This window comes from Sus scrofa, chromosome 17, assembly GCF_000003025.6.
Source record: "Sus scrofa isolate TJ Tabasco breed Duroc chromosome 17, Sscrofa11.1, whole genome shotgun sequence".
In the NCBI taxonomy this organism is placed as follows: domain Eukaryota; kingdom Metazoa; phylum Chordata; class Mammalia; order Artiodactyla; family Suidae; genus Sus; species Sus scrofa.
The window spans coordinates 35,154,177-35,167,884 of NC_010459.5; the positions used below are offsets into that span (position 1 = coordinate 35,154,177).

The 13,708-nt window shown below is 43.0% G+C and overlaps 1 protein-coding gene across 1 annotated transcript; it reads right to left on the reverse strand.

Moving 5' to 3' along the window:
- DEFB121 (defensin beta 121) lies at positions 1 to 1,596 on the reverse strand. The gene is made up of 2 exons (XM_005654238.3): positions 1,486 to 1,596; positions 1 to 512 (listed from the first exon to the last, which is right to left on the reverse strand). The coding sequence occupies exons 1-2, from the start codon at positions 1,538 to 1,540 to the stop codon at positions 385 to 387; spliced, it is 183 nt and encodes a 60-aa protein (XP_005654295.1). The 5' UTR covers positions 1,541 to 1,596; the 3' UTR covers positions 1 to 384.

The following is a 13,708-nucleotide window of genomic DNA, read 5'->3' on the forward strand; positions in this document are numbered from 1 at the left end:
TGCAGAAACTTCTACTGGCAGTGTTGGTCTAGAAAACAAGAATCAAAAGGAAAGAATGAACATTCCTTATTCATATCACTTCTGGGACCAGCCATGGGCCAGCCTGCTAAGCGCTATGGGCAAGACTGAGATTACTGCCACTTACTGGTCCATCCTGGTCCCCCTAATATCCATACGCACCTTCCTTCCTTATTTATTTTAATGTGATATATACAAAATATATATAGCATTTCTAATTGCAATATAATGTGTAGAACTGCCAGAACACAAACAGGGTAGGGCCAAGAATGAGTTCACAGAACCGTGGGTCCAATGATGGTAGACTCAAGTTTGATGGGGTGTACCACAGACGTTTATCCCAATCTTCCAGCTATGTTTGAGGATTCAGGTTTTGATCGGTATGTACTTGGGATGTACACAGCACATAGTTGCATCCCTGCACAGTATGTGGAACACTTCACTCTCTTGACATGTTGTTCTGCATCTTCCCAACGCACTCCAACACTTCATGGCTGAAACAGAAAGGAAAGGAGATGGCAGGTCAGTCTTGAAATCAGCAGAGGGCTGGGCAAGGGGGATGCCAAAGTCCAGTAGAAAAGATAGTAAAAAGGAGATAAGGAGACAGGTGAGAAAAAGCCCTCACAGGGCATCCTCCAGATTATAGGCACTGTCTTTTCTTTTCCCACTTGTGCCCCCACTCAGTCCCCACTCAACGGCCGTGGACTTACTAGACAGCTTCCCCTCCCTGGCCAGCTCCCTTCGGGGAGGCAAGAGGGTCCCCGCTCTCCCGGGTTTCCTCTCTCCCATATTGCAAAGCACACAGATGCCCAAATATCGATTACCCATCCTTTCCCGCTGCCCTTGGGGATCCTCTCTGATCATATCAATGAAAGGGGATAGGAGTCTGAAATACATCCATTGAGACCTCTGCAATCTTCTTGTGTGTCTGGAAAACTCTTGTCCACAACATCCCAGGGCTTTTCACTGGTCTTACAAGCCAAAATAATATAGGAGCAGCAACTCTGGAAAACTACAACCTAAAGGACCAAATAAATTAAGGTTGCCTGAGAAAGTGGAATCAGAATCCTCAACAAAAAGTTCAGGAACTATTTTTAGAGAGACAACAATAGATCAAAATTCAAATGCCTTCAAGGAAAGTGTTTTGGAAAGGCTCCTATTTCCTCTGTACTCTAGGTCCAAGGCTCTTTCCTCCATGTCCCCTCCCCACCCCCACCATCATCATGTTCATCTTCAGAGCCACCCAGAGAGAGAAGATCGGCTTGGTTGAGGAACAGCACTGGAAAAATCAGTACCAGAGAACTCAGATTTCCCCTTGGCTAGAGAGAAAGCCCAAGGACATTCTCACTGCCCAAAGCCATTCTCCTTGCCCAAGGCCATTCTCCCTGCCCAAACTGTTAGAGCCCCCAGAGCTGAATATGCATCAGGTTCCCGGACCCACTTCTACTTGGGAAAGATCCTCGTTACCTGGGGTGAGCTGGGCCAGGAGCAAGGCAACAGTCAAAATCAGAAGGAATTTCATAATGATGGGAGCTCGGTAGGGATAGGAGGCTTCTAGGCTGGCAAGACAGACAGAGATCTCCATTCCGGGCATTCCAGACTGGTACTTATTGCCCCAAGGAGCATGGAAGGGCCATGATCAGTGAACCAGAAAAGGAACAGTCATTTAAGGTTAGACAGGCAGACAAGAAATCAACCGCACTGGTTGAATGGCTGTTGGATACACCACCCTCTTCTCTCTTCCAGAGGAGGCTGGTAGAGGGGGAAGAGAGGTTAAAAGAATACACAGCCTTGCCTTTGAAGAATTTGGTAACATAACTGGGGAGCAAAGAAGGGGGACATCGCTTCTACTATTTTTTTTATTTTTTTATTTTTTACACATTTTTTTACTGCAAATACCATTTTTTTCTTTTTTATTGCTGAGTAGTATTTCATTGCATGTATGTACCACAGCTTCTTTTTTTTAATGATTTTTATTTTTTCCTTTATAGTTGGTTTACAGTGTTCTGTCAGTTTTCTACCGTACAGCAAAGTGACCCAGTCACACATACATTATTTTTCTTGCATTATCCTCCATCATGCTGCAGCACAAGTGACTAGATATTGTTCCCAATGAGCAAAATCTCATTGCTTATCCGTTCCAAATGTAATAGTTTGCATCTATTAACCCCAGATTCCCGGTCCATCCTACTCCCTCCCCACCCTCTTGGCAACCACAAATCTTTTCTCCAAGTCCATGGGTTTCTTTTTTCTGAAAATGTTTATTTGTGCCATTTATTAGATTCCAGATATAAGTGGTTACTCTCCATTTACAGTTATTACAAAATATCCACTGCATTGCCTGTGTTGTACAATATATCCTTGAGCCTATCTTATATCCGAAAATGTGTTCTTTCCACTCCACCTCCCTACATTGCCCCCCTCCCCACTGATAACCACTAGTTTGTTCTCTATATCTATGAATCCACTTTTTTTGTTACAGTCACTAGTTTGTCGTATTTTTAGATTCCACATATAAGTGAGATCATACAGTATTTGTCTTTCTAGGTCTGACTTATTTCACTTAGCATAATGCCCTCCGAGTCCATCCATGTTGCTGCAAATGGCAAAATTTCATTCTTTTTTTATGGCTGAGGAGTCAGCCATTGTATATGTGTGTGGGGGATATATATATATATATATATATATATACCATATCTCCTTTATTCATTCATCTGATGATGGACATTTAGGTTGCTTCCATATCTTGGCAATTATAAATAACTCTGGGGTTCATGTGTCTTTTTGAATAAGTGTTTTTGGTTTTTTTTTTTTTGAGATCTATAACCAGGAGTGAAATTTCTGGGTCGTATAGTTCTAGTTTTAGTTTTTTGAGAAACCTCTAGACTGTTTCCAAAGTGCTGTACAAATTTACATTTCCACCAACAATGTACAACTCTTCTCTTTTCTCCACATCCTTGCCAACATTTGCTATTTGTGTTCTTTTTGATGGTAGCCCTTCTGATAGGTGTGAGGTGATATCTCATTGTGGTTTGGTCTGCATTTCCCTAATGATTAGCAATGCTGAGCAGCTTTTCTTGTGCCCGTTGGCCATCTGCATTTCCTCTTTAATGTCTTTTCAGCTCTTCTGCCCATTTTTAATTGGGTTGTTTGTTTTTTGATGTTGAGTTATATGAGATACTTACATATGTTTGTTTATACTATTAATTCATTTCTGGTAAATGAGAAGGGGATGATACGTCTGTGTTCTTGGGGTTCTTTCCAGCAATAAGGACATCTTGAGATGTCCCACATGTTAGTGGTTCATTTTAAGGATACTAAAGCAAGGGTAGAAGCAGAGGGTGCTTTGTTTCTATGGCCGTCACCACTGGAAACGAAAATGTGAGACGTCAATGAAGTGGAATAAACAGGAAGGCCACAGACCTTACTTGTAACAGTTCATGTGTAATAAGAAAAAGTAGTATCTTCTAGAAAGCAAAGGAAAAGACATTTACTGCTACTGTGGTATTTCTCATAATGAGTGGCAGATTGCATCATTGACCCCAATCCTTCACCCACACTTGAATCCACATACTTGCCAAAGGCTTGTTCTAAAAGGAATGTACCTCCTCGTCCCCCCCCCCACCTTTTTTTTGTCTTTTTAGGGCCACACCTGAAGCATATGGAGGTTCCAGGCTAAGGGTCTAATCAGACCTGCAGCCACCAGCCTACGCCACAGCTACAGCAACACCAGATCCGAGCCACGTGTGTGACCTACACCACAGCTCATGACAACACCAGATCCTTAATCCACTGAGCGAGGCCAGGGATCGAACCTGCAATCTCATGGATACTAGTCAGATTCGTTGAGCCACAATGGGAACGCCTGTCCCTTCATTTTTATCTTGGCTGTATGACTTGCTTTATTCAACCAATTATGGACACAATGAGAGTGCACCTATTCAGAGCCTAGGCTTTAAGAGGTGATGAATGTTTTCTCTTGCCCTTTTGTGCCTCTGCCATCACATGAGAACATGCCCCAATGGTCCAAAGACAATGAGAGCTACATGGAGCAGATCCATCCCAGATGACTAACAGTTCTACAGAGAGAATCAAAGCTGCTCCTGCTGCTCCCGCCTCAGCAGAGCAACCCCACCAAAGTCCAGCTCAGCTGCTGATACACGAGCAATAATAAAGAATCACTATTTTAAGCCAAACTTTGGTTTTTTTAAATTTATGGAAGCAGAGTTGATTTACAATGTTGTGTTCATTTCTGCTGTACAACAAAAATGATTTAGTTATACATATAGATATATATTATTTTTTATATTCTTTTCCATTATGTTTTTTCACAGAATATTGGATATATTTCCCTGTGCTACACAGTAGGACCTTGTTGTTTATCCATACTTTGTATAACAGCTTGCATATGTTAACCCCAAACTTCCAGTCCATCCCTCTCCCACCTCTCCTCCCCTTTGGCAACCACAAGTCTGTTCTCTATGTTGGTGAGTTGGTTTCTGTTTTGTAGAGATATTCACTTGTGTCGCATTTTAGATTCCACAAGGAAGTGATATCATATGGTATTTTTCTTTCTCCTTCTGACTTACTTCACTTAGTATGAGAATTTTTTAATTACATCTATATTGCTGCAAATGGCATTATTTCGCTCTTTTTGATGGCTGAGTAGTATTCCATTGCATATATGTACCACATCTTTATCCATTCATCCATCAATGGACATTTAGCTTGTTTCCATGGCTTGACTATTATAAATAGTGCTGCAATGAACATAGGGTTTCCTGATCCTTTTCGAACTATATAATTTTGTCTGGATATATACCGAGGAGTGGGATTTAAGACAGTGTATTTTTCATTTGTTTGTTTTGTTTTTGTCTTTTTAGGGCCTCACCCATGGCATATGGAAGTTCCTGGGGGTTGAATTGGAACTGTGACTACCTGCCTATGCCACAGCCACAGCAACTCAGGATCCGAGCCACGTCTTCAACCTACACTGCAGCAGACAGCAAGCCAGATCCTTAACCTCCTGAGCAAGGCCAAGGATCCAACATCGTCCTTATGGATACTAATCAGGTTCATTACCACTGAGTCACAGCAGGAACTCCCTAAGCCAGTGTTTTAAAGTAGGGTGTTACATGGCAATGGCTTACTAATACATAAGGCCAGTAGACCAGAAAAGAGCAAAATGCTTCAAAAAAATGGCAAGCTCTGTCATTTCAGAATGGGTAGAAACAAAGGCAAACTAACAGGAAGAATATAATCTTTCTGATACAGAATAGGATTGTTGTCTCCAATAAAAACTAATGCTAATGCTCCCGACTAGGGTTCATCAGACTTCTTCTGCAAAGGCCCGGGTCATAAATATTTTAGGGTTTATAGGTCACACAGTCTGTCGCAACCACTCAATTCTGCCTTCATAGCAACCACAGATTGTGTGCAAATAAGTGAGTGTGGCTGTGTTCCAATCAAACTTTATTTACAGACACTGAAATTTCAATGTCATATCATCTTTTTGCATGTCACAAATTATTATTCTTTAGATTTTTTTCAACTGCTTAAAAATGTAAAAACCAGTCTTAGCTCATGGGCCATACAAAATTAGGCAGGCCGTGGATCTCGACTGGCAAATGTTAGAAAACTGAACAATGCCAAATAATGTCAGGAACATGGGATAGAGAAATATTCATGTGCTGCTCGTGGGGTGTAGATCAGAGGCAGAATGACTGTGAATCTCATGAATGTTCAGGGCTCCTCACCTGCTTGGACGCTTGTGTGGGCTAGGAATTCTACAGTATTTTAGGTAAGCACACGTGAACCTATCTACAGAAAAGAAACAAACTCATAGACATGGAGAACAGACTTGTGATTGCCAAAAGGCGGGGGGGGGGGCCTAGATGGACCAGGATTTTGGGGTTAGCGATGCAAACCATTGCATTTGGAGTGGATAAGCAATGAGATCCTGCTGTAGAGCACAGAAAACTGGATCTAGTCACTTGTGATGGAACCTGATGGAGGATAACCTATATTAGGTCACTTTCTCTGTACAGAAGAAATTGACAGAACATTGCAAATCAACTATAATAAAAATAAATAAACATTAAAAAAAACAAAAATGATGCTTAAAAAGCAAAATAAAATAAAATGTTCTAGGTAAGGAAACAAAACCAGGTTGCCATCAGGAAACATTACTACGTAAGCATTTCAGGTAAATTACCTTAAGAGATCCTAGTAATCTATTGTACTGTCTTAATGCCTTCTAAATAAATATTCACTTTTTAATTTGTAATTTGTAATTTTGTGTTCCTCTCAAAAAGAATCCCCAAATTGTAAAAGTGTCTGGCCCCACAAAACCTAGATCTTCCTCTGAGATAGAGGCAGCCACTCTGGGAAGGAATCTAATGACCTTTAGCCCAATTAAGTGTAAGCAGTTGTTCTAACCTAGCAATTCTACTCCTGAGCACATGTCCCAAAGAAACCTACACAGATCCATGAGAGAATGTGCACAAGGACATCTATCGAAGAAAGGATCATGGTGACAGAGAGTTGTAGACGACCAGGACTCCATCACTGGGAGAGTTGAAAGGTAACATACGGTGGACACACCTCATGAAGTGCTGTGTAGCAATCATAAGTTAGAGAATTAGGGAGTTCCCACTGTGGCTCAGAGGGTTGAGAAGCCAATATAACGTCCATGAGGATGTGGATTCAATCCCTGGCCTCGATCAGCGGATTAAGGATCTGGTGTTGCTACAAACTGTGGTGTAGGTCAAAGATGTGGCTTGGATCCAGAGTTGCTGTGGCTGTGGCACAGGCCGGCAGGTGCAGCTCCAATTTGATCTCTAGCCTGGGGCAGCTGTAAAAAGAAAAAATTAAAAACAAATTAGAGAATTAGGTGTATACAAATGAGTACTGATGGATGTTTAAAACCAGTGCTGGAGTTCCTACTGTGACTCAGCTGCTTAAGAACCCAACTAGTATCCATGAGGATGAGGGTTCAATCCCTGGCCTTTCTCAGCGGGTTAAGGATCCAACACAGTCACAAGCTACAGTGTAGGTTGCAGATGAGGCTTGGTGTTGCCGTGGCTGTGGCTTAGGCCAGTGGCCATGGCTCCAATTCAACCCCCAGCCTGGGAACTTCCATATGTCATAGGTGCAGCCCTAAAGAAACACACACACACAAACAGTGCTGACTGTAATGGCAAAACCACTTGGAAAATTTGATGGTTTCTTATAAAGTTAAATATACACTTACCATACAACCCAGCCATCCCATTCCCATGCATTTATCCTAGAGAAATAAATGTATGTATCCTAGATACATGATTTTTCATAGCATCTTTATTTATGATAAATAGAAACAACCTAAATGTCTGTCAAGTAGTAAACAAATAAATGACAGTGTAGCCATACAATAGAATACTACTCAGCAATAAAGGAGAAATAACTGCTGCTACACACAATATGGAATAATGTAAAAAATATTTGAGGGTGCTCCCACTGTGGCACAGTAGATTAAGAATCTGACTGCAGCAGCGCAGGTTGTTACAGAGGCACAGGTTTAATCCCTGGCCCAGGAACTTCAATATGCCTCAGGTGCAGCCGTAAACATATGTATATATAATATATATATTATTATGCATATAATATAATATATATAATAACTAAAAATAAAAAGTGTTTGACTAAGTGAAAGAATCCAGACCAAAAGGGAATATATTGGAGCTCCTGTCATGGCTCAGTGGTTACCGAATCCAACTAGGAACCATGAGGTTTCAGGTTCGATCCCTGGCCTTGCTCAGTGGGTTAAGGACCCGGTGTTGCCATGAGCTGTGGTGTATGTGGCAGACATGGCTCGGATCCCGCGTTGCTGTGGCTCTGGCGTAGGCCGGCAGCTACAGCTCTGATTAAACCCCTAGCCTGGGAACCTCCATATGCTGCGGGAGCAAAGACAAAAAAAAAGGGGGGGGGATATATTGAATAAGTCCCTTTGTGAAAAACTCTAGAAAAGACAAATCTAATCTACAGTGATAAAAAAAAATATCAGTGGTTGCCTGGGGCTGGTGGGGGAGGTGGGCCTTGACTAAGATAGGGCCTGGCAGGAAGCCTCTCACCATCAGAGCTCTGCACGTTTGTTCTTGCGACTGCTGATTAGCAGAGTAAGTTGCCCAGTGACGGGATGACCTGAATCCATTATGCACATTATTTAACAGAATCTACATGGGTTTCAACAGCGGAGGAGACTCTCATAACAAACCCCTTCCCATCCCGCACAAGATGCTGCAAGACCAAATGCCCTGATTGCTTCACAAGCTGGAAAGGACTCACCAACACCTGAGCTAGATCCATCCCCATCTCTGGGGGGTCCACCATTCTTAAGCTTCAGCATCTCCACGTCCTCATTTCTACTGATAACCAACTATTTGGCCATGGCTCTCATTCAAAGCCCTCCAGAAAAAAAGAATCTGATTCATTAGCTAATGGAGATATAAAGTATTGTAAACAGACAGAAAACAATAAAAGCTAGTCTGAGCTTTTCTGTGTTGCCATCCATGAAGTCACAGGCACTTTTGAGGCGTGGGGTGAATGCCTGGCAGTAAGAAAAGGAAAGGAGCAAAGAAACTTATGGAAGCAGAGTGGGGGACGGGGGGGAAAGAGAGGTGAATAGAAATTAGAGGTAATTTTTGTGGGAATGTGTGTTTTTCAGACAAGGTTACAGATCAGAAAGGAGGCATCTATAAATGGACCATTGGGAAGATTCTCTGAGGACGTGGAAAAGCAGGAGGCAGGCAGCAGGGTTCACACTGATGAGTGGCCCCTGCGGCAAAATGCTCAGGAGCCCAAAGTGCCCATACTGAAGGTGGAGTCAGAAACCTGGCCCTGAGGTCAATCAAATGTGCGGGAACCCTTTAAAAAGGCTCTGCAGGGAGTTCCCGTCGTGGCGCAGTGGTTAACAAATCCGACTAGGAACCATGAGGTTGAGGGTTCAATCCCTGGCCTTGCTCAGTGGGTTAAGGATCCGGCATTGCCGAGAGCTGTGGTGTAGGTCACAGACGTGGCTCAGATCCCGAGTTGCTGTGGCTGTGGTGTAGGTCGGTGGCTACAGCTCCGATTAGACCTCTAGCCTGGGAACCTCCATATGCTGCTGGTGCAGCCCTAGAAAAGGCAAAAAGACAAAAAAAAAAAAAAAAAAAAGGCTCTGCAGGGCTGTGGTCCTTTACTCAACACCACAGATTTCTTCCTGAGCCTTGAAGGGGGTGCCACTTACATCTCTGGCCTAGTGCATGACAGGGTGCTGCCTGAGATCCAGAAACTCTGTATCTGTTCCCTGCCTGGCCATTGACTCTTGCTTTGACCCAGTGTGGACCACAAGGCTTTCTAGCCGGAGTGTGCCCAGCCTAGAAAATGAACTTGCTTGTGTTTCCAGCGGATTCAGCACATCTTGCTCGGGGCGGTCCACTCCTTTCTCAGATTTCTGCTACTAGCCTCTGTTTTTTCCCTTCTCCCAGCGCCGCATCAAAGGAAAGTCAATATATTTCACTTCTTTAGAGTTTTAAGGGGTGAGGGAGGGATACTGGAGGGAAGTGGGGGAAGAAAATGAAACTAACTGGTTCAAATAAGGCTTGGAGATGTGCTGACATTGTTACCTTCCAACTCTGGCTCCTGCAGCTAAATGTAATTAGCAATGGCAATGGATAGGCTGGGCTGGTTAGTTGGTTTGTTCGTTTTTCAATCTGATTGAAATGATCTATCGCCAGCGGCTGTGTGGTGTCATGCAAATAATATAACCTTTTTTTTTTTTTTTTAATGCACCTCCCACTCCGGCAGCCTATGGAAAATCCTGGGCCAGGCATTGAATCCAAGCCCCATCTGTGGTCTTGGATCCTTTAACCCACCACTCCAGCCTAAGGATAGAACCCACGCCTCCTGCACACCAACCTGAGCCACTGGAGTCGGATTCTTAATCCACTGCTCCACAGCGATAACTCCAACATAAGCTTTGGAGACAGAAAGATCTGGATTCAAAGTCTCCCTTTGCCCTTTATTAGCCATGTGACGTTGATCAACCAGTCCATGTCTCTGAATCTCAGTTTTTCTCATCCCTAGAAAGGAGATGAAATTCCTGACCTCAGGAAGTTTGCTGTGAAAATTAAATGAGGTGAGGTGATGATTGTAAAGCACGTAGAGCAGTGCCCAGCATACAGGCAGCCTCTCGTGTTATTTGCTATGAGTTTCACTTTCCCTGAAGCGTTTGACTCGACTTCCTTCCTCCCTGAAGCTCCCCTGGTTCCCCTTCCTTGTCAATATAGCCAATAGTCAATAAAAGGGACAGGGATTGTCAGTGGTTCAGAGACCTTTGTGCTTACTGTGCTTTTTCAAATCAGCTTGAAATTTTCAGAACTTTGGGTCTCAAGTCCAAGACCCAGAGTGCTTACTCAGAATCCAAGCTCAAGGACAGATGTCTCCTCTGTGCCTGGAGTGTGTACACTGGAACTCTGAGTTCTCGTGAAAGATGATAAGGAAAGTTCCCAACTTTTTATTAGAAAGTGTTTCCAAGCTTATCCCTATTCCCAGCTCTCCTTGTTCCTCCCAGGATGTATTCCCTGACTTCTTATCTTTACTGTAGCCTAGACTTTTCTAGAAGTTGCTCTTTCCCTCAAAACTTCTTTTCATTGTCTTTTTTCCCAGGAACCAACCACGGATCTCTCCATGTCAGGTCATGTTTTCACCCTCCCTAGACATCCTTCTTTAATTTCACCCCATCCAAAACTACCCGGGTCATTTTGAGTTTCCTATGGACTGTGGATGAAGGTACTGGGGAGTTGATGGAAGAAAAGCTAAGAGGGTTCCTGTCCTCAAAATGTTGACAAAATCTTTAGGAGAAGGAAAGCAGCATTTGTAAACGAACTTCATAGCTTTTCAAAAACACTCAAGACGTTTGCGAAATAAATTGAATCTTTTTTTTTTTTTTTTTTTTTTTTTTGCTTTTTAGGACTGCACCTACAGCATATGGAGGTTCCCAGGCTAGGGGTCCAATCGGAGCTGTAGCTCCCAGCCTATGCCACAGCAGCAGCAAAGCAAGATCTGAGCCATGTCTGCAACCTACACCACAGCTCACGGCAACACCGATCCTTAACCTACTGAACAAGGCCAGGGATCGAACCCATGTCCTCATGGATGCTATTGAGATTTGTTTCTGCTGAGTTACGATGGGAACTTCAAACAAATTGAATCTTGATTGAGCCTATGCTACATGTAGGGTCCTCTACTGAGCACCAGAAATACAGAGCAGTATAAGATACTGTCCCCTGATATCCAAACACATTAGGATAAACTAGGTTATGATGCAGTAGCCAAAAGAAAGGTTTAATTTTGGAGTTCCTGTCGTGGCTCAGTGGTTAATGAATCCAACTAGGAACTATGAGGTTGTGGGTTTGATTCCTGGCCTCAATCAGTGGGTTAAGGATCCAGCATTGCCATGAGCTGTGGTGTAGGTTGCAGACATGGCTTGGATCCCGTGTTGCTGTGGCGCTGGTGTAGGCTGGAGGCTACAGCTCCGATTGAACCCCTAGCCTGGGAACCTTCATATGCTGGGGTGTGGCCCTAGAAAAGACAAAAAAAAAGATTTAAAAAAGACATTTCACTCATGCTGCATATCCGTGGCAGGTTTGCTAGTGACATTTCTCCATATCTTCTCACTGTGGAACCCAGACTGATTGAATAGTCACTCGATTGTTGCTAATCACCATAGCAGAGAGAAAGCTCTGGAGCACTCTGGGCTGGCTGTAACGTGTCCGGAACTTGGAGTCATGTGTAGTTCATAACTCACTGCCTACAGCAGTGACATGGGTACATGCAACCACAAGAGGGCCAGGCAGTGAGTCCTAGAATGCAGAAAGCCAGAAATATTTAATGAAGAGCTTTGATGCCCTTCAAATATATCCTCACAGTGGTCAAGCAGAATGGCCATGTGACTAAAAACAATACAACGTAAGCTGCAATGAGTCATAAGCTGCAATGAGTCAAAACCAAAAAATATATTATAGTAGAACGGACCATGGGGACCATCAACGAAGGGCGGGATGGTTAGGGAAGGCTTCAGGAAGTTCCCTCTCCAAGTCTTGAAGGAAGATAGATTTCAGAGAAATGGTGAAGAGGAGGGCATGAGAGGTGGGGAGTCATGTAAAGAGAGGAGTGTTGGCTTGTAAGGCATTTAGAGACAAGAAAATACAACAGGGCTACAGCCGGGAGTTCATGCACCATATAATGTTGGAGAATTGCATAGTGATAAGATTTTTAAAGTTCTTGAGTGCATGCTAAGATACTTAGACTGAGTTCTTCAGTTAATATCAGGGAATTGAGAGGCTTAGGGATCTGGTCCCTTCCTTCTCAATTCCCACTTTAACCTAAGCAGATTCATTTTGATCAATATGCCGGACATATTGAATTCCATCTAAGTTTTTGTTTTTGAAAAGTTTTCTGCTAGTTGCCAAGAGAAAACATCTTAAAAGTACTCATCAAAAATTACAGACCAGGGAGTTCCCGTCAGCCGTTAACAGAACAGACTAGTATCCATGAGGATGAAGGTTCGATCCCTGGCCTTGCTCAGTGGGTTAAGGATCCGGCATTGCCGTGAGCTATGGTGTAGACTGCAGACATGGCTCAGATCCTGCTTTGCTGTTGCTGTGGCATAGGCCAGAAGCTACAGCTCCAATTAGACCCCTAGCCTGGGAACCTCCATATGCCACAGGTATGGCCCTAAAAAGACATAAAATAAAATATAGGCCAGGGATTCCCATTGTGGCTTAGTGATAATGAACCCAACTAGTATCCATGAGAATGTGTATTCAATCCCTGGCCCCGCTCAGTGGGTTAAGGATCCAGGTATGCTGTGAGCCATGGTGTATGTCACAGATGTGGCTCAGATCTGGCACTGCTATGGCTGTGGCATAGGCCAGCAGCTGCAGCTGCGATTCAACCCTCAGCCTGGGAATTTCCATATGCCTCAGGTGCAGCCCTAAAGAGCAAGAAATAATATACCTTGGAATAAACTTTACTAAGAGCTACACTCTGAAAACTGTAAAACACTGATGAAGGAAACTGAAGATCATACAAAGAAATGGGAAGATACCCTGGGTTCACGGATTGGAAGAAATAAAAAATCTTTTAAATCATGTGGATGTATAACTTTGATGAAAATTTAAATTAAATATCAAAAAGAGAGAAGCAATGGAGTAAGAATGAGGCCTGGGGAGTCACACAATTTCCTGCCGAACTCTTCAGCTTCTGTAACAATCCCAGAAAATAGGACCCCGTTATAACGCTGTCTAGACCCAGCTTTTCATTTGAGAAATTCAAATAAATATAACATGCATTTGTATTTATATCAATAATTTCCAGGAGGCAAGGAGCTATTTGCAAGCCTATATGCAGGCTAGTATGTAATCCCAACACCACCTCATTAGTCATGTAAATGGCATTGCATAAATCACTTCAGCAGTCTGAGTTTCCCCATCCATAAAATAAAAATAATGACAATGCCTACATCTAAGTTTAGTTGAAAGGAATAGGCAAAGTAGTAGTTGTATATTTAGCACATAGTAGGTCCAGTTTCCTCTCCAATATACACATCCTTGCCCACTTCCTCTTCTACTGGAGTTTGATTGGATATACTTAGAGACAAACACAGAAG